This window comes from Triturus cristatus, chromosome 7 (genome assembly GCF_964204655.1).
Source record: "Triturus cristatus chromosome 7, aTriCri1.1, whole genome shotgun sequence".
NCBI classification, from domain to species: Eukaryota; Metazoa; Chordata; class Amphibia; order Caudata; family Salamandridae; genus Triturus; species Triturus cristatus.
In genome coordinates this window covers 1,353,510,095-1,353,531,382 of record NC_140590.1, presented here as the reverse complement: position 1 = coordinate 1,353,531,382, position 21,288 = coordinate 1,353,510,095, and the positions used below count along the sequence as shown (strand labels likewise).

The window sequence follows — 21,288 nt, the reverse complement described above, 5'->3', positions numbered from 1 at the left end:
CCCTTTCAAAATTAAAAGATGCCGGTACTCAGTACCGATCCTATTAAAGCACTGGTCACATCTCAGGCTCTTAAATGTCGCTATATAAGGGGCAGCGTCAAAAGGGCGTTAGGGCTGGGTAAGAGCCGGTTCCATGCGCAATATACCTTTGCTTGCTCACGCACACGACCACTCGAGAATTGGTTTGTTTCAGGTTCTGTTTTCACCCATGTTACATTGTGACTTTGCTCTAACTCCGGCTCCCTTTCACTTCTTTTTTCAGGATTGCCCATAAGTACTTATGCAAAGTACTGTTACCGCAAACTGCAAAAGGTGGCGATTACTGGAGGAAAGAAGGTAAGACTGAAAACCGACCAGTACGCATTCACTTGGCTGTTGGTTGTTCTCCACTCTGTCTATGTATAGTTTAGTGAGTGTCATTTATTGCAGATCTTAAATAAATCCAGATGTTATTGGCAGTCTGTGGTGAGGTATTGGCCAGGAAGGCGGCTGCAGAGTTGGAATATACCACAGTTTCTCTGACTGTGCTAAACCCGAGGCCCTTCTTTTATGGAGCAGTTGATGTTACCGGGAGACTCCTTAGCATTTCAGTTTTCCTCCACTCCCCACCCTGGGTAGTACCCAGAGGCCTTCAGGGGGCAAAAGGCAGAGAGTGCGAAACACTCCTCAAAAACTGTAGCAGCTGCTGCTTGTAAGAATTACTCCAGGGAAGATGGATTCTTGGAAGGGTGAGAGAAAAGGGCAAGGGACAATTCTGCAGGAAAAGAGAACCGGAGTGTGGGTGGGTGGAGCAAACAAAAGTGAGACAGCAAGAGAAAACAAGAAAAGTATGAAAGGAGAGCGAACGATCGCCTGAGAGATACCAAGAGTGAGGAAATATGTGCTAAAGTGAATAAGAGGCAGGAAAAGGAAAAACATAGAGGAATGTGGAAAAACACAGAACCATAGAGAAGAGACTAGCGATGAAGGCAACACAAAAGAGAATTATTATAAAAAAGATAAGAGTAGCAGAAATATCGAAAAGGACCATCTAAGAGGGAAAAGTAGAGAGAATTAGAGTGAGATAGCCTGATTGGCTGAGCGTTAAGACTAGTGATTAAAGGAGCAAGACAAAAAATGAGAATGAAGGGGAGATCCTGTGAGACAAAAGAGCGAGAATAAAAAGTTGAGGGAACTAGAATGGCAGCATTGACAAGAGACACAACACTGATAAAACAAATGGAAGACCTAACAAGAGGAAAAAAAGAGAACTAACTAGATAAGCCTGAGAACGGCGGTTTGGATGAAAACATTCTAAAGTGTAGTGCAACTGAATTTTTCGTCCTTCTACGTCTAACCTTCATAAGAACAAAAGAAGGCAACAAACCGATTACAAGCCACATTGCTTGTGGAAATAGGTTTTGTAGGAGAATTCTTGTTTTTTAGGATATGTCGTTGAGGCCTGGAAACCTTATTATATGATAACCCTGTACATATTTTTTCATTTACAACTGTTGACTCTTTCCTTCCTCCCTGGTACACCAGAGTCTAATTACACTGTTTGTAAAAGAACCGTTCCTTTTACTTAGTGTGGTGTAATGGCCCCACTGAGGCCTTCAAGTTCAGGGTCATTACTTTCCCTACAGAAGGGCTACATCTTGATCCTATTTACGTTGTAAGAGTATCCTCTTCTCACGTGCACTGTGCTTATGGGCACCCCGGGCCAGAGGTTATAAACCCTTGCTTTGTCCCCCACTCCTGTCCTGGCACTGTGGGTTGTAGGTTTGTGACAGACCCGGTTCGGTAGGCCAATGAGTTTTCAGACACTGCTGAGCTCCACTCGTTTAAATTGCTGTCCGGAGGACTGTCTTAGTGAGTTTCTGCAAACTGGGCCAAGTGCAGCCTTTCTGTACTTGACTTTCAGCGTAGCAAGAGCGAGCAGTCAAATGCTTCTTACTCAGGGGGTAGCATCGGGGACAAGAGCTCAGAACTGAACATTCAACCAGCAGACACAATAATATATTGTCCAGCCGATTGCTTGTCTTTTGAATACACGAAAGTACTTTAAATACAATGTATTACTTAATACTGCATGTGGCAATAGGGAAAGGCAACACAAGGTTAATATCCTGCTTTTGATCTCGAGGCGTTACAACCTTTAGTTGAAGGCCACCTCCTCCGCTTAACTGCATTCCCTTGCCACTATTGGCCCTGGCATTTAACTGGGGACATGGCACCTGACTAGCCACAGGTACAGTTCACCCAGTAACCCCCAACGTGTATATGCATCCAACAGTTCAGTTTGCTTTTCACCCCATAAAATATTCATAAAGAAAGCCTTACTTCATGCAGCAGACCTCTGTCTGCTATTCAGCCTCTCCTTCACGCACAGTTTTCTAGCCCTGAGGTTAACTGCATGTGGAAGTTACAGTCCGGGCAGGTTCAGGGCAGAAATATGCACTGGCCCTATCTGATAGAGACTTGAAGCCTGTACTGGATAAGGCATTACCAAAGGTAAGTAACTTGTCCGTTAGTGCAGTGGTGGCTTCTAAGCTTTCGGTGTTCAGTGGAGACTTTGAATACTTGAGGGATTACAGTGCAGTGGCTCCCTCCAGGAACTCCCATCTTCTGCAGTTGCGGCCTCCCTAGGCCATGTGAAAGTGGAATGCTTGTGGTCGCTGCCAATGTCAACCTTGCATATGTTTTCAATAGATGCTTCCACCAAACTCACACACCTAGGTGTAGATTAAGCACGTGGGCTTCAGCTGCAGCAGCACCAGTTTCAGCCAGATCAGGGTGTCACTCCCTCTCGATGCTTGATTTCTGTAGAAGCCTTGATGTGGTTCATGACCAAAACCTTTTAGGGAAACCGGGAGAACCTGTCCTCTCACAGATCGCTCTTGGCTTTGCTTTTTGGCAGTCTCTACTCTCTATACATAACATTCTCTTCCTGGTTGATCAAGAACTTGGAACTGGAAAAAAGGGTGTGGTTTGGAATACCACTTCTATACGCCTATTCCAGAACAGAGATGTGATCCATTGTCTAAGGTTTCTGAACCAGTTTGGCTTGGTTCTCTTTCAGGTGTCATTTTCTGGCTGCTCCTAAGACACATTTTCTGTCTGCTCCTAAGACACAGCCTTTGTGCAAAGTGAGGGCTCTCGCAACAGGGAACAATGATGCTGGCTCCAAGCAGTAATATCCAGAACAAAGGCACAGTGAAATGTGATGTCTCTGTATCGGGCTGTTATCAGCCATCATGAAGCAGTAATCAGGGACAGACAAAAGGACAGACTCTAGTAGAAACATCCTTACTTTGAACAACAGAACCTGCAAATCTTCCCCTTACCCCTACCATCTACCAAATGGCAGTACTCAAGAAGAATTAATCAGCAGCCTTTGCTGACAAGGTCCTCGCTAAATTCTAGGGGGATGTTTCCATCCTCCTTCACATCCGTGTCTGGACCTCGAGTAACAGAAATACATTCAATACACTTCACTGTTTTGGGAAGCTGTATCCACCCTCTATCTAGTGCCATGCTAAACCGGGGGCTTTCAGATTGGACCCCACTGATACCAGTACTCAGACTCCCTTCACTAGCAGAGTCTTACTTCCATACATCTGTTACACAGACATTACACCGACATGCACTTGACATTCACATCAAATACCAGTGCAAGGATCTGGAGTTCACATAACAGTGAAAGTTTAAATGAGAGGGGCCATGAGATGCTTCTCTCCGTGAAACAGAGAAAAGGGACTAGCCACACTAATAAATTACTAAAATTCAGTACGCTGCCATCTTAGTGACTCACCTAGGGTATGGATACTAATCCAGTACCCTCTATATGGGCACACTTGGTGTGTCCCTCCACATCACAAAACAGGTTCTAGACCTCACATTAGAAAGGACAGGCTTTCACCTCTGCTTACATGCTAGATTAACATGATGCTAGGGCAGGATACCAGTTTTGCATACAGTCAGGCACACTTGGCAGGGGAACATGCCCAGTGACCAAATATGGGACATTCCCATCCCAACATTTTGCACTATTGCACCCTGCTCATCTATACTCTTATTTTCTTCCTACTCCTAACTTGCCTTTGGACATGTGTTTTTTTATATCATACTCTCTACCCACTTATAACAGTCCTCTCCCCTAAATGCATATCCTTCCCCTTTGGCAGAAGGTTATATATATCCTGTGTACTCTGCCTACTGGTAGCCTTCCTCTTACCTTGTCCCCTAATCTCCCGTTTTTTTTTGTCACTTCATATCTTGTCCCCTACCCACGTCTCACCTCTAGTCCTATCCTGCCCTTTTGGCTTGATGTGCTATACCTCCTGCACTCTGCCCACTTACAGTCTTCCTCTCGCCTCTACTCCTATCCTGATGCCCCTTTGGCATGTGTTACGTCTCATGCATTTTGTCCAGTTATAGCCCTCCTTTCTGCTCTAGTCCTGTACTTTGTTCAATCCTTTGGAAAGTATCAAGCTACAAAGAATAACCAAGGGCAAAGTGAAACGCTCAGAGCAGGACAATGAGAAGCTTATGCTGTCAAATTGGAAATTAAAAGTGAATGAATAGGATTTTAGGCCGGAAAGGGTAGTATATATTCAGATTTTTGTTTTAAGGATAAAATGACATTTAAGATAACAAACATGCAAATGTGTGTGGAATCTGAGGACAGTAATGACTTATCTCTTGAGTCTGAACTGAGGCCATAATACGTATGGGCCTTGTGAAAAGTCAGTGTGAAATCATGCCAAGTCCAAGCAACTGACCTAATAGCCTAGATATAAAACGACACTATAACCATGCATACATAGATAACCATGGGCAGGTGTTTTTGACTCTTCTCCCTATAGAATTCGCCCCCATGAACGTCTCAATTTAATCTGCATTTACCAGTTGAAAGGAAGGGATGGGCATTGCAATTAGGCTTTAATTCCGTTTATTTATACACACAAACATGAAGGTCAAAGTGATCAATAAGTTGTGAAATAAGAATATTTATGCAAGTTCCAAGGGGTCAGGCCATAAGAATAGCTCTTTTGTCTCAAACACATTTAATTTATAGTACTCAAATCAGAACTCTTCTGATGGCAATATAGTTCTAAAGTTAGTCCTCACTTCAGGAACAACTCTGTTACCTTAGAGGATGAGCCATTAGAGATAAAATTATGTTGGAAGCATGTGTGGCTATAGATACACATGCTGTTCATACTCCTGCCATCTAGTATTGGGCCCGGATGTGTGCAAGTTGTTTCTCTTTAAAGACGTCTTTTGAGTCTGAAGGTACTGGGACTCCCCCTCTTGGTAATAATGCACATGGTCAGCGACTCCACTATTAGATTGTTTTCTTTCCACCATCGGGTTTGGACGTGTACTCCTGTGCTTCGGGTCAACACCGTCTCGGTGCTATTTTGGTACATGAGGTTCCTTTCCTCCACCTGTATTGTACTTTGATCACATCACCCTTACTTTCCATCTTGGATCGATATCTGATTACTTTGCTTGAGTGGGGTCCGGGTCGATGACAGGCCCTCCTCGGCTTTGCCACTTGGGCTTACTCCCACCCCCTGTTGCTTCTCTCCACCATGCCTCGACGGTAATGCAACGGACACCATTTCAATATTGTCCTCGCTGCCACTCGAAACATCATCGGATTAATCTCCATCATGTCTGCAATCTGTGCCTGTCATTGGAACACAATGAGCCTGCCTGCGACGATTGCCGCTCCTTCCACACCAAAAAGACTCTTCACGATCATCACGCTCGTCGACAAGAGATTTCACGTAGGGGCAGAGACAGTACCCCAGACCTCTTCGGTCCCAAGGACGTCAAGGGGGGGGAGCAATACCCACAACCATTGGCTGAGGAAGAAGAGGCTTTCTCCCCTGGAGAAAGTTCTGGCTCCGACCTGGAGATTGGACCTTCTCCCAGCTCAGCTGTCTGTGAGTATGGCACCACCTCCCCCTCGACACCGCACCCACCTCAAGTAACCTTTCGCCAAAGGGCACTCAGCCACTCTGTAACAGTGGTCTCAGTCACAGAGTCAAGTACGCGATCTATTCTGGCTAGACAGCTGCACACATCACTCTCTGCAGTGGTGGAATACACAGAACTTGCTCACTTTGCCACTGGATTCAAGCTAGCCTGGCTGATGAGGGGTGTTACCCGAAAAACCGATCCCAGGATGCTTGTTTCCGGTCCAGGGAAGACATGGCTTGTCAGTTCGGGCTGGATTGTTCCCATGAGACACAGGGTCAAGACTGATTTGCATATAGCTTGGTCTGAACTGGGGTGGCAAAGTTAGCTAAATAACAATGATGGATTCAACTCAGATCTGTGACTGGGGGTGCGTGTCAGAAAAGTTTCAGCGCTGCATACATTATCTCCCTGTGTTTGCTTAATACGTCACAACAGTCATCTGTTAGCGGAGCATCTTCCAGAGACTGACAACGGATTTGCAGACCTCCTCAGCAGGATGCGACAGCAATTCCACTAGTAGGAACTCCACCCAGTAGTCCTCCTCCCATACATCCACAAATGGGGGGTTTCACAGATAGACCTCTTTGCAACCGCAGACAACCCAAAATACCCAAAGTTTGCTTTATGGCTCTCACACCCACTATCCAAGGGCAATGCTCTATGGATGAACTGTCAGGGATATATGCCTACGCTTTTCCACCTCTTCCTCTTCTTCCATTTGTGGTTAGGAAACTCAGGCAAAGAGGCATGTAAACCTACAACCAGAGCGTGTTGCGCTGCAAAGTGGAAGAGATTTGTCTTCTACTGTTGTGGTAAATATATTGACCGGTTTAATGCAACTGTTAAAAACATTGTTTGCTATTTGCTTCATTTGTAGACTTCTGGACTAGCGTATACTTCAATATGCCTACATCTAGGTGCGGTAGCAGCATACCTGCAAAACAGACAACAATTATCAATGTTTAAGGTACCAGTTAGTAAGGCATTCATGGAAGGCCTTAAAAGAGTAATTCCACCTAGACTTCCCCCTGCACCTGCTCGGAATCCCAACATTGAACTTACCAGACTTATGGGTCCACCATTTGAACCCTTACATAATTGCCCTAGGGTAAGATCCTCAAATAAATAAATACAATATTTTGTAATTAATTGATTGCGGGCCCTCAAGGGGGCAGAATACTGAGAGAGAACAAATTCTGTTAGACTTTTGGAAGTGAGCAACTAAGGTGTCACAGGCAGGAATCTGCATTTATGCTGAGCTCCAGGGCAGCCTGCAGCATTGAGACAGTAGCGTCAGTTAACTACGGCCGTGGCTGATGGCCCATCATTGTGACTGTCAAAAGTTACAAATAATTGGGGTGGTAATCTTGGATATGGTGTGCTGAATGATGTCTTTGCAAACATTCCATGCTAGACGTTTTCACGTCTGATCAGTACACGTACACTTATGACTGCATCACTTCTGCTTTCCAGGGCATCCGGAAACCGACCCTCGAAGAGATCGAGCATGCGCGGAATGCCATTCTGACACCGTCACTGTTCGGGAGCTCCCTGGAAGAGATCATGTTGCGGCAGCAGGAATTGTACCCAGACCGGAAGCTGCCATGGGTGCAGACGCAGCTCTCGGAGCAGGTCCTGGCGCTGGGTGGAGAGCAGACTGAAGGAATATTCAGGTGTGTTTTAGTGCTTACAGAACTTTTATTGAAGGCGTGTTTACTCAAGATCTGTCACAGTATGGAACTGCCCGAAAGAATAATGTACAATTTGAGATATGGTTATATATAGACACCACTGCAATCAAGAATGTTAATTCTTTATTTTATGTGCACAGTCATTAAAATAAATTGAAATGGAGATCGAACATAAAGACATAAATGTAATATAATTCCAAAATAGGATTCAAGTGTGAACGAATGCAGGTATATAAACGTGTGACAAATGACGCTGAAAACCCACAGTTACAAGTAGATCACTATATGTTACCTCTTGTAATGGATTTCAGGAAAATATCTGCATTTGCTCAGTGGCATATATTACCTAAACAGTCCGTGTGCATATTTTTGGGAGAGTGCACAGACATGTGTGGTGTGCTGATGCCAGTGTGTGTTTGTTTACAGAGTACCTGGTGACATTGATGAGGTCAATGCCCTGAAGCTGCAGGTGGATCAGTGGCGGATTCCTAATACCTTAGTGGATCCCACCATACCAGGTAAGAAAACAGTCTTGTTTGTGCAAATACATGCTCCTAGAACCAGAAGCAGCCCTTTTTCTACATATCTGTGTGAATACGTGACTATTTTGTCCTGGCGAGGGCAACTATGTCTGTTGAGATGTTTGATGGGTGTCTTCAGGATGGTGTTCTGAAGTGTGGACCCACAGATCTTCATGTGAAGTTTGGACTGGTAAGGGCGTACTGCACACGCATTTGTCACTTAATGCTTCTCTCTTTATTTTAGGCGTATGACTGAAAGATGGTGTGATCGGCTAAACTGACGTGGAGCAATATATTTTTACTTAGTGCATTTTTATTTCACATTGTTCTGTGTCTGATTTTTTATTTTCCCCAAGCAATCGTTTGGGTGATTAAGTGCTCAAAAGAAGGTTATTTCGCCTCGAGTGGTTCTCAAATGGCATTCTACAACATTTATGAAGTTCAGGCTTCCCCATGTGACCTGAGACAAAGAGGCGATCCACCCTGCTTGGTTGTGTAAGGTAGCTGGCCAACCCCTCACCCTCTTCACCATGAGGAAGCTGCAGTGTTGCACACATCAAGTGCGAATTTCAGAAAAGTCAAAACCTGTTGCTTGCTTGTAATGGACCTTGCTTCGTAACCATCAAATGTCCACGTTTTCCCATCAATATTATTTGCAGCTTGGGGAACCAGCAGGGAGTTTTGTTACTGAAAGCATTGATATGCCTGTAGTCAGAAAGTAAAGATCTTGCTTTATGGTTAACATTCCCTACACCTTTACATTTTCGATTTTTTGACATAAAGTAATTTACAGTGTTACGCAATGTGTACTTCTGTATTGTTTTGTTTATGAGTAACTTGAACCTTCTAGAGATGTGGAATTAGTGTAGTGTCAAGTCAAGTCAAAAGTTTGTTTCAGTTAATTAAAACCATAACAATACAATTACTAAAACAGAGTGCCACAATTAAGAAAATTATTTTTTCCATTTTTTTTTTTACCTAAATATCATAAAAGCCTTTTGTTTTTACAAAAAATCACGTGTGAAGAATATCATTGTTAAAAAATGGAGATGTTTTTAACATGCGTAGTTTACAGTTTGGTGAGTCTGGAGCGTTTTTTTGGTCCCTAAGCCACTGTGTAGGATTGAAGAGTGTTCCTCCCAGCGTTCTGATATTATTCTGCATTTTGTTAGGGAGTACGATCGGCTTCAGCGCGGACCGTCTTATTTGCTTTTTGTAATCAGGGCACAGGGTTCCTTTTAGTGCTTGAGCATGAGCTGAGAGGAACTTTATTAGTTGGCAATTCAATGGGGTGTCTGTTGGGTCCAAGGCCGCCATAATTGCCGATCTGCATGTTCTTATGCCTCTAATTTTCATGGCTTGTTTTAGGAAAGTGACTCGTTCTTGAGATAATTCAGGACAAATACAGACAAGGTGGACAAGGTCCTCTTTACTGCTCCCACATAGTGTACAATCTTTAGGCCCGTCGTGGAATTCGTGTAGGGTTAAAGGCTTTTGTGCTCATGCCTTTGTCAGACTTTCTAATTTTATGTTTTGAATCCTCCTCAACTCCCAAAACAGGAAGTAGACATGACCCAGAAGGAACACAGGAATGTTCTACTAAAGAAACTAAGAAAACAGAATGTTTGACACAAACAGCTTTAAAGTTTACACGGAAACACGTTTTATTGCACCTTTGTGGCACCAGTGAGAACTACTAACCACATAGACTTTGTCTTCTTTAATTGTACACGGTCAGGGGTGTCTGGTATAATGTGTCAAAATTGCTGGGTCTGTTAAGTGTACTTAGTACTTTTTTGTGGAAGTCGAGGGCAGGACTTATTTGCGATTGCGTATGAATAAGTGGAATCTATTGGTTAAATGCTTTGGCATCTTTTAAGTGATTAATATAAGTACTACGCCCTGATTAATATTAATATATGTATGGAAAGCCAGATTATGCTCTCCTTTTGGTACTTATGTACTGTGATTAACAATAATAGTTGGGCGTAATGTCTTCTTTGAGCTCCTGTTTTGCAATCCCTTTAAATAGCACCTGTGCACGTCCACGTTTGCTACCATAAGAACATGTTACGTTTGACCTATTTTAGAATAACACGTGTTGGAGTATGATCGCGTAATAACCGGTGGGATTGCAGAGAAGACTGTACAGTTTGCATATAATCAAACACTAGCGCCTTAGCTTAGCATTGTTTGCTATTTGCTTCATTTGCAGACTTCTGGACTAGCGTATACTTCAATACGCCTACATCTAGCTGCGGTAGCAGCATACCTGCAAAACAGACAACATTTATCAATGTTTAAGGTACCAGTTAGTAAGACATTCATGGAAGGCCTTAAAAGAGTAATTCCACCTAGACTTCCCCCTGCACCTGCTCAGAATCCCAACATTGAACTTACCAGACTTATGGGTCCACCATTTGAACCCTTACATAATTGCCCTAGGGTAAGATCCTCAAATAAATAAATACAATATTTTGTAATTAATGGATTGCAGGCCCTCATGGGGGCAGAATACTGAGAGAGAACAAATTCTGCTAGAATTTTGGAAGTGAGCAACTAAGGTGTCACAGGCAGGAATCTGCATTTATGCTGAGCTCCAGGGCAGCCTGCAGCATTGAGACAGTAGCGTCAGTTAACTACGGCCGTGGCTGATGGCCCATCATTGGGACTGTCAAAAGTTACAAATAATTGGGGTGGTAATCTTGGATATGGTGTGCTGAATGATACCCTACATGGTATCATCGAAGCACACGGGATGCTAGAGCGAATCTCTTTTCTCCTGCAGTTAAGGCATCATGTGCGTTCGTTCTTTCAGATGAGAAGGCATACAATGAGATGGAAGTTGAATAGTACTAATGTTTCCAGCAGAGGAGGGCGTCGGAATGTCAGTGGGAATACTATAGGGTTGATTGGCTGAGAGTGACAGAAGATACAGGAAATAAAACTTCTCGTTTTTAAAAGCATTTCCCAGTAGAAGGTAAAGAGCTGCATTATAAAGAGCAGTTAGTGAGTTAGGAAGACAAGCATTGGCAAAGCCAGTAAGTCTTGTCTTGGGGACGTATTGGGTGTGCCAATACCTTATGGCGATGGTGTACAGCATGGCCAAAAGTTTGGGGGTAAAAAGGAGTGATGACACAGCTGCATAATTTTTTGGGTGTACGCATATAACATTAAGAAAGGATGCCTACAAAATGATGTGGCACCTTGTTTTTTTCCAACCACAGATAGATCAGTAAATTAAAAAAGCAATAAAGCACTTTTTATTTTAAAACTGAGTGACTGGCACCAATTTGCTGAATAGTCCTCCCCAAGAAAAAAGTTTACATAAAAAAAAAAAATAGTGGGTGTGAGGGTCATTGGAGGAGCGGGTAGTAGAAGCAACAGACAGTGGGTGGTAAGTCACAATAGGCCTTTTGCAACCAGCTTGCGCTATCTGGAAAGCGCAGCCTCAAATATGATAAAGTTGGATTCATGTATGAGCCCGGGCAATGGAGTGGAAGGCACAGAAACCAGATTGTAAATGTTGAATAGATTGAAAACGATCTGCTGGTGGTGTGTCTTGGAGACAAAATGAAGCTGTCACACGTTGTTATGGTTGGATGGAGAAGAGCGATCTGTGATCAGTTTGCAGCAGTGGTCTAACTACCGTTGATCTAAAATGTTACGTACCTGAATGGAAATAAAAGGAAGCATGTTGATCTGAAGCACGCTGAGCAGATTGAGAGGCATTAGGTAGAGTGTATGGGAGCAGGGAGTGGGGTAAAAAAGCTGCTTATAAGGGTGACTTTAGAGCAGGTGGCTTCAACCTTTTCTGTAATAAGAGCTACTTATATTCATTGAAAATCATCTTGCGTCACTAATATTATTAATGTTGTAATCCTTTTCATGTCAGGCAAGAGTACATTAAGCCACCCTATGCACATTTACCAGCAGGAATCATGTCAGTACATCAGGCAGGGCTGCTGGCAGTGGCGTAAAAACAGGATTTCCCAGTTTGTAATGCCTTTACATGGGTATTACAGAACAGTCATAGTTGCAGTTGCCCATGGCACTAAGGTATTAATGTTAGTAATTTGTCTCCTCAATGCCAGATGATTTATCTCTCAAATATCAGCATTAAATATATGATGAAAATTCAACCATTTCCCCCAAACATCAGCTTATGAGTTCTGAAAATACACTCATTTTCATTTCTAGTATACACTTTTGGTATTCATATTAGTTCAGCCAAGCAAAAGCTTCTAATTTCGTAGGCTGAAGTGCATATAGGAAAGCTACTCGTTGGAGGATCCTACGTTATAGTATAGTCAATTCAGTGGCAGAGAGAGAGTCGAATGCCAACAGAAGGGTGTTGTTGAAAGAGCCATAGGAGGTGATACCAGGAGGAGGGGCCTTGTCATGTTCAGACTGGTCTTGGTATGGAAAGATTGAGTTGGATGAGACTTTGTGATCAGATATGGGAATCATTTGTTTCTGGGTGGGGTAAGGGGCAAAACGCATTATAGATATCTGAATCATTTGTTTCTGGGTGGGGTAAGGGGCAAAACGCATTATAGATATCTGAATCATTTGTTTCTGGGTGGGGTAAGGGGCTAAACGCATTATAGATATCTGAATCATTTGTTTCTGGGTGGGGTAAGGGGCTAAATGCATTATAGATATCTGAATCATTTGTTTCTGGGTGGGGTAAGGGGCAAAACGCATTATAGATATCTGAATCATTTGTTTCTGGGTGGGGTAAGGGGCAAAACGCATTATAGATATCTGAATCATTTGTTTCTGGGTGGGGTAAGGGGCTAAACGCATTATAGATATCTGAATCATTTGTTTCTGGGTGGGGTAAGGGGCTAAACGCATTATCAGTCATTCCAGTGAATGTCAGTTTTGCGAAGCAGGTCGTAAGCCACAAGATTCGTATAATGATATGCTTTCGTGGGAGAAAAAAAACAGGAACTGGATGGAGCAAGAGGCCAGGTCAAATAATTTGAGGACTCCAAAGAGAAAGCTTCCTCCAAAAGTGGTATTCAGTCAAAGATTTCATTATGATAGGATATCAGTCAGAGATATCCAAAACTGCAATATGGAATTCTGTTCAGAAGACATCCTTGCTCCAAGCAGTTTAATGCCCAGAGGGCCACTATACCATCAGCCTTGCAGAGAACAGTGGCTGCCGCAGCGCTCCATTGTGCAAAGGGGCACTGTTTTCCCATCACTGCAGCACACAAAAGCCATGCCCACTATGCTATAGTACATAAAATATCATCTTGCAGCAGCATTATAGTGCACTAAGCGACTGAGCTCCAGCACTGCAGAGCACAATATCATGCTATCATACCTGTCCAAGACCCTCCGAGCACAAAGTGACCCTGGTCTCCAAGCCTTGCAGTGCCCAATGGGACATGCCTTATGTTCTGCAGAGTGGAGTCTGATACGAAAGCCAGAGACCAACAGTAAACATGGATTGTTCATTCTGTCATGGATTGTGCAAAGGAAGCATACTGCAGAGCACAGCGAGGCACTGTGTCTGCCCCCAGCAATGGAGTGCAAAAGGTTGCTAAGCACAATGCATTTCAGTGCACAATTCAGCACCTTGCCACCACAGCAGTGAGCACATAAATGGGGGCCATGCAGGCCCTTCCCTTCCAGCAGGGAAGAAAACAAGCATTGAAAATGCAATAGGTCTCGCCTTTGATTAAGTTAAAGCCATGGTATTGTATAGCAAAGCAAATGGCCTTAACTTAATGAAAGGTGAGACCTATTGCATTTTTAATGCTTGTTGTTTTAGTTGGCAGGTATGCGGTCTCCACCAAGTATTTCTGACACCACCCACAGATGGAATGCTTCCATGTTGCGGAGCACTGTGGTTTCTGCAATGGCAGTGTTTGGAGTGATACATTCCATTATACAACGCTGCCCCTCAAGTTGGCACAGTGTACCTGGCCCACCTTCTCCAATCAATGACGTTCCTTCAGGAGGCAAACTTCCGAATGGTAGTTTCGCCAGCAGCATTGGTTCTTCTGACAAGCAATGTGGGAACTATGTGTCCATTTAACAGTGGTTTTATTCTCCTACAGGAAAATGAGCTGCCGGCCCTACAAAGATGTGACGATTTCCCACTGCAATGGGCGGAGTCACTCACTGTCTGTCGGTGACTGCAGGGGCGGGGGCGGCATGTAGCCAGGTTAAATCACACCGGAGATGGGGAGCTCAGGCAAGAGACATGAATGAATGGAACATCTCTAAAGCGCACTGCCACTTTTAGGCGAGCATCCTGGCGCTATACTAAGAAGCACTGTGAAACCTTGTCAAGGTACTTGAACAGATCAATTACATTAGGGCGTGACAGTGCATATGTTATGCCCACATCTCAGATGCTCAGTGGAAACACTAGGTACCATCGAATGGTGCAATCAACATTGGAGCGAATCAGTGTCCACAGACACCCCCTACAAATTTGGGAGTTAAGGCGCTAGATGGTTGCAAGCAGTAATGTAGCCAGTGTGTAATGCGCCCTACAAAAAAGAAGGAAATGGGCCCCTGGATAATGTAGAAATGATAAAATACAGCGATAAATTAGAGTTTAGAGGGCTGCTCTGGGCCCCGGTACCACAGCACCTGCTGCACCAATTGAAGCTACGCCCCTGGATGCGAGAACTCCTCTCTCCACTCCAAGTTCTGTGCACATTCTGCGAAGCACAGGGTACAGGTCGCAAACCCGCACTTCGGAATCAGTCGCCCCCAAACAGCCAGCAGCAGATTAAAAGCACTCAGAGCGTTTGGGAAATTAGATTTTCGGTGTGACAGCTGAGGATGGACGGGCGCGCATTTATCTTGTTCAGAGCATTTCTCATGTTCGCTTAGGGGTGGGGTCTGCTGGCGCGGGGCAGAGAGGGAGTCCGGCAGGATTCCCCGGGAGTGTGTGGGCAGTGGGTACAAAGATTGCGCTGGGAGGAATGCCAATGCAAATCCCTTGGGAATAGTTGGCAAGACTGCTCAGTGGGTTAGGCGCGCACTGCTGCCATCGAGGAATAATGTTTGAATCCGAGCAGGTGCAACTCAGTCCTTCATCCTGCCAGGCAAGATAACATCTGTACTATTCAGTTGTAAGATCTTTTATCTGCATAGCCAATAACCACTAAAACCCAGCAGCACACACCAACGCCACATAAACTACACAACACTGAAAATCACAGTTACTGCAAAAATCAAAAGAACATCAAGCCCTTCGATCCAATGTGACTGATATATAAATTGTCTTCTCACTCAGCGCCACGCATCTTACATGTACATAGGTGCTATGTTTAGCAGGTCCTTGAGTGACCTGTTAGGCCAGGCCCGGTTTTCCTTGCAATTCTGCAACTTGCAGTCTCATTTAACCATGTATAAAATCAAGACTAAATGGCCCAGAATTATTATTATTTTGTTGTGTTATGAAGCGCTAGCTAGACCCGAAGGTATCGGATCGCTTTACAGTTCTAAGGAAAACAACAGAACTGACAGAACTAGTCGCTCATGGACCTGGGAAAACTTGCCAGCTATACATGTATTATAATTTTAGGCAAAGCTCTGAAGTTAGGCCTGTTCAGTCTCGAACTGCTAATCCAGCCCTCGTTTTATTTTATTCTTCGCATTCACTTTATTGTTCTCATACTAAACTACAAGTCCCAGAGTGCTAAGCGGTTTATCCTGACACCTGGATTGGGTAGGGCCTCTAGACGTACCTTCGAGCACCCTGCGGTAAGGCGTTGCTGAGACTTAGGGATGTAGTGTAGAAAGCAGAGGCAGATGTCACGCAAGAATCAGCCGCATTCCACAAGCCCTTGTCGTGCTGCCTGTAACGCGAGGGACCTCAGGCTCCTGCTATTTACTTCCCACGGGGGTAGAGGCTATAACCGTTCTGCTCTAACTCCCACCCGAGATACGGGTCGCACATCGATTTCTGCAGCAGGTGCGTGGATAACTAGAGGTATTTCACTCTGGGAGCTGCTTTATATAGCACCTCACGGTGCTAGTCACACTCCGACATTTGGAGAGTAATTAGCGACTTAAGTTTTCAGGATTTGTGTACGAAGTGCTTGGAGCACCCGAGCTCAAGTCCCCCTACATGTTTGTGTAAAATTATTTGAAAAAGCGTCATGCAGAGGGTCAAAAGGTACTGAACTAGCTGTGCATTCCACCCTCGCACACACCTCTAAACGTGCATGAACCACCTGAGCTGTTACTCCACGCCCAGCCCAACACATGTGAAACATAGCGCCTCGCAGGTCTTACCCGAGGAAGGTGAGGGGTTCGCCAGTCTCCTTGTTCCATTTTGAGGGGCAGCTCATGGTCACTGGTACCCCATCTCCTGCGACCGAACCTACAGGTCCCCTGCCCTAGAACCCGTGCTCTGGAACACACACTTCGGCTTTCCGCTCTGGAGTAGGCACTCTGTGTCCAAGTGCTGGAACCCAGCCTCCATGTCTCTGCCCTGCAGCATGCACCCTGTATCTAGGCGCTGGAACCCACACTCCGGATTTCCGCCCTGCAGCACTCACCCAGTATCTAGGCGCTAGAGATGCCTGTAGGGAGGAGGAGATGCTTGCAGTGGTGTGAGAGGGCCCCAGCGTTTACTTCCCCCCAAAAGTGCAAGAGGCATCGAAGGGCAGGAATGAAACTGATCCAAAGGGGGCGGCTCGAGGAGCCAGGTGCGTTTACTTACAGGAAGATTCAGTTCCGAACATGGCTGTCCCCCAGATGCTGGAATGCGGAGGAGGGTGAGTGAGGAGAAACGAGTCTGCTATGCAGCAGCGGTTGTGAAGCCAGGACCCTGCAAAGACTGGCTGCTGTGCACCAGGACTCAGTGAAGGCTGGAGCGGAGGGCAGCCATTCAATTGGGAATGCCTTTGTCACAAAATGTAGACAGCGGCAAGCTGGAAGTGCAAATCCCTCCCCGGGTAGAAGAAGCGCAGGGGCACTGGTGTAAAATAAATAAACAAACAGAGCGCGGTGTCCCTAAAGGGGGCGCCGCGCTCCGATATGCCGCGCTCCGATACACACATTCACACATTCACACACACACAAACTCACACGCATACATACCAATATAAACGTACTTTCACAACGAAAGGGGCACTAAAATGCCCACATACAATCCAAAGAAAGAACGTTGCACACCCAGGTGCATACTCTACAATTCGGCCGTCGCACGCCAAACTGCACAGGAAGTACACTGCCCGAGGCACACAAACCACGGTCGTACATAAAAAATGCACCGCACACACATGCATCCTCAAACACAGACACACAACAGTCTACCCACATCAAACAAGGCCACACACACGTTCACGCATGCGCACACGAACACAAAATCACCTCACGCAGAGAAACTGCCATAAACCCACCCCCCAACACACACCAGCAATAACCAGGTGACCGCCCCCTGCTTCACCTGAAAGCACTGCACGGTACCGATGAGCCTAGTACATCCCTACCTCTACTCGGGTGCACAGAGCGGCGAGGAACTAGAAGCACCCATCTGCCCCCTGCTAGGCCCAGAATGCACTGCACAATGAGGAAGCTCTAGTTCCCGGTTCAAGCCGTGCTTCACCCCGGAGCACCGTGAAGAGGCAAACAGGAACTCTGCTTGTCCCCTGCATCACCCCGGGTGCAGTGCACGGATAGGAGAGAGCAGTGCTTAGCCCTGCTTCACCCTGGGTGCACTCCAAGGCGATGACCGGGAACACTCTGCCTATATCCCCTGGTCCACCGCAAGTGCACTGCGCGGAGAGGAGACCGGGGTGCGTATTCCGTGCTGCATCACCCCGATGGCACTGCAGTGTGAGGGGGTAGCACCCCTCACACTGCATCGCCTGCCTGGAGCTCTTAGGGCACCCGGCACAATGAGGCGGCAGTAGCGCCTGCAACCGTTCTCATCGCTATCCTGGATTCCCTCCCTGACACTTTTAGTTTCACTTTCTGAACGGCTCGCAATGCATCTATTCTCCTCCCTCATCCTCGCACAGAGGCAGCCCTAGCTGAGAGCTGCCCTTGGCCCCGCACCCCACGCTTCACCGCCAAGGCGCATCCCGTGACCCCTGAGCCGCACCCTTGGCAGGCTTGGGCCTCGGAGATCGTGATCCCCCGGCCTCTGGATCTCATCTATGCTGGGTGCAAAGGAGAGCCGGGGTTGTAAGGCAGAGGTGGGCTGAGATGTCACCCCCGCCCCCACTAGTGCACACAGAGCTGGGGAAGGCTGCTGGAACAAACGGGCTGTGAGCCTCGGATCAGCAGCCCTGGGCACCCCTCAACCTGACCCCGCTCCTTCATCCGGGTCTCTGGCCTTCACCTCACCAGGCATCAAGCACTACTGCAGGCTGCGCCTCTGTAAACAACAGAAACAAGCACGCTCCGCTTTCACTTTCCTTGATAATAAAGCTTTCACGACGCACAGAAGGCAGACAAGCCTGTCCAAATGGGACGGCTCAGAAAGCCAACCGAAAACGTCACCAACACCTCTTTTCCAATGGCTGGCCACTGTTTAGAGTAAAGGGTGACACCGGCCAATGGAAAAGAGGGGCGGGGCTTAATGCCCCTTACACAAAATACCCCAAATCATTAAATCTTGCCAGCGAGACTGCGCATGTGCGCAACCTACGCCAGGCGAGACCTAAAAAGGGAAACTAGGACCTGTAGTTTACCCATAACCAGATGCCCCTAAGCACTGCAGTGCACAAATGGTCGCTATGCTCCTGTGCAGAAAACAAAGTGCCACCGTACCCACCAGCACTGCGGTGCACAAGGGGATAGTGTTATCTGCCCCAACCCTACCCCCTCCAGGTCCAAAGCACACAAGGGGAAACAGTACTACCAGCAACATCTATTGATCCCTATGGTTTCTTGTTGTTAGGGTTAACATGAATTCTGTACTTAATTTAAGGGGCTTTGGGCCAACCCTCATTAGCCTATGTTGCTCCAAAATCTTCAGTCACTGGCTTGACACATTGTCAGTTGCATCCATTTTTCAGATGTTTTTGTCAGTGCTTACTTCCTAGTGCTGGTACCAACAGAATAGAAACACGGAAGTACTTTTGGAATGGTATTCTACATACTGCATTATTGTTTTACCATTCTAGATGGCCACCACATTTATAATCATTCGACAAGCAGCCTATCAGTTCTAGGTGCCCATGTGCGTCAATGCTTCCTGGCAAATGAGCATTGGAAAGTCAATAGATGTGATGTTTGTGCACATGCCCATTTTGCTCCTACAAAAATGTTAAACCTGTAGGCTTTTCCAGTACTTGCTATGTTTGATATTTGTGGCGCATGCTCCATTCATGGTAAATATATTACAGGAGTCAAGATAGTCTTTATTTCGGCCTGACAAGGCTATAAAAGCACAGATGAAAAGCATATAAAATACAATACAGACAATACAAAATATCCGGCAATGAAGGGCATACACAAGAATTCATGGGAGTTGTATAATATGATAAATATTTAAAAAATACACGTCAGAAGATCATAAAATGTAGTAAAATCAGATTTAAATATATTACAATAACAATATGGTCCAGCACTCCAATTAGTAAGATGAATTATACAATATACTGTGTGCAATAAATTAGAATCATTCATCAGGTCTTGTTCCAAATTTCTTTTTTCAAAATTCTTCTCCAAAATAAAACAACCGTAGCCAACACATTTCGTCCCATCGGACTTCTTCAGGGCTACAAATGATATACAAAAGTATAAATTACATTTACAATTTTATTTACAATGTTAAAAAAGAGGTGCTCACAACACAATAAAAGGTGATTTGGCTAAAAACATATATACAATATTTCCATCATTTCACTTTGTTCAATACTCTTTTTAATCAGCCTTCAGAATTTTTCTTTAAGCTTTTTATACACATAGTTTCATATGTCGTGGGAAAACCCAATAATCCATAGTCTGTATAAATCTACAATTCCGTTGATACCTGCCAGAAACAAAACCTCTAAATAGTATGAAATGCCTTTTAAATGAGATCATTATTTATTTGTATTCTCCTAATGGGATGGGGCATTGATGCTCAATGTGAGCTTCTGCAACAGCATCGTTTTTTAAAATATATTTAAAGGATACCCACTTCCTTATTAAAACATGAATAAATCTTACCAAAAAGCAATATGGTGAACTGTTTAGTGATGTTTATCAATAGTGCATAAACCGCTTTTCATCTGCTTGTCATTTATGTATAATCCTTTCTCCTTTGGTAAATATCAGTATAGCCTGATCAGAAATGAAATAGGATACAGAAGTAGCCATTAGTCATAGGTCAATGCACAGTGTGAGATCCTATTATATTGTGCTATTTGTGGGATATTGTATCCTAGGAGGTTTAAGGGTATTGAGCATCAGGTCCTTTGCACCATAGGAGTTTAAACTACTTATGACCTAATATAGTGATAAGTGCAGTCCAAATTGCCTCATAGCTTTTTGCATTGTGTTTTTAATGGTAAATATATTGTATGTTTTCCTTACTTTAAGGAGCTGCAGGTCAGCCCGTGTCAGCCACTGGGTTATTATACGCTAGAACCATCAGCTGTTGGCTTTAGAGATTGCCAATGACAACTTGGGTCCGCCCACATAAGTATTTTCATCTATAATGTAAATTTAGCCAAAATGCAGTGTAGCACTGCATATGGTCAGAGGCAAAAACAACAATGAACAAATGATTGGAGAGGTAGCTGGGTTCTGGGAGTAGAAGTGGACAGTTAATGCATTGTGATGTATTGTTTTTAGAGAAGTGTGTCTTTAGCTTTTTTCCTAAATTGAAGCAGTATTGAGGGAGTCCTGAACAATACAGGGAAGTTATGTAGCAGGGCGCAGCCGCTGTCCAAATGCGAAGACTTGAAAAACTATTTTGCAATTCTTAAATTTCTTTCTTCAAGGAACAGTTTAACTTTATCAGCGAGAGCTGAAACGAAGTGTTTTTTTGTCTTGACAATGTGTTCCTTGAGGACTATGTTTGTTTCCAGGGTGAATCCATTTCTCTTGGCACTAGGTGAAAGTCAGGCCGCGAGGGTCATGTCATTGACCCAGGGTTGGACTTGTTGCTCATGGCAAAAAGC

The 21,288-nt window shown here is 44.8% G+C and overlaps 1 protein-coding gene across 2 annotated transcripts in view; it reads left to right on the top strand.

Annotated features, from left to right (window-relative positions):
* The window catches only part of LOC146812049 (rho GTPase-activating protein 39-like), a 485,991-nt gene that overhangs the window by 424,690 nt on the left and 40,013 nt on the right, over positions 1-21,288 (top strand). For both annotated transcript variants that reach the window (XM_085619026.1, XM_085619025.1), the window contains 3 exons: positions 263-336; positions 7,447-7,646; positions 8,091-8,182. In XM_085619026.1, the coding sequence (XP_085475152.1) occupies positions 263-336; positions 7,447-7,646; positions 8,091-8,182 (366 nt within the window). The remainder of the gene's footprint in view (positions 1-262; positions 337-7,446; positions 7,647-8,090; positions 8,183-21,288) is intronic.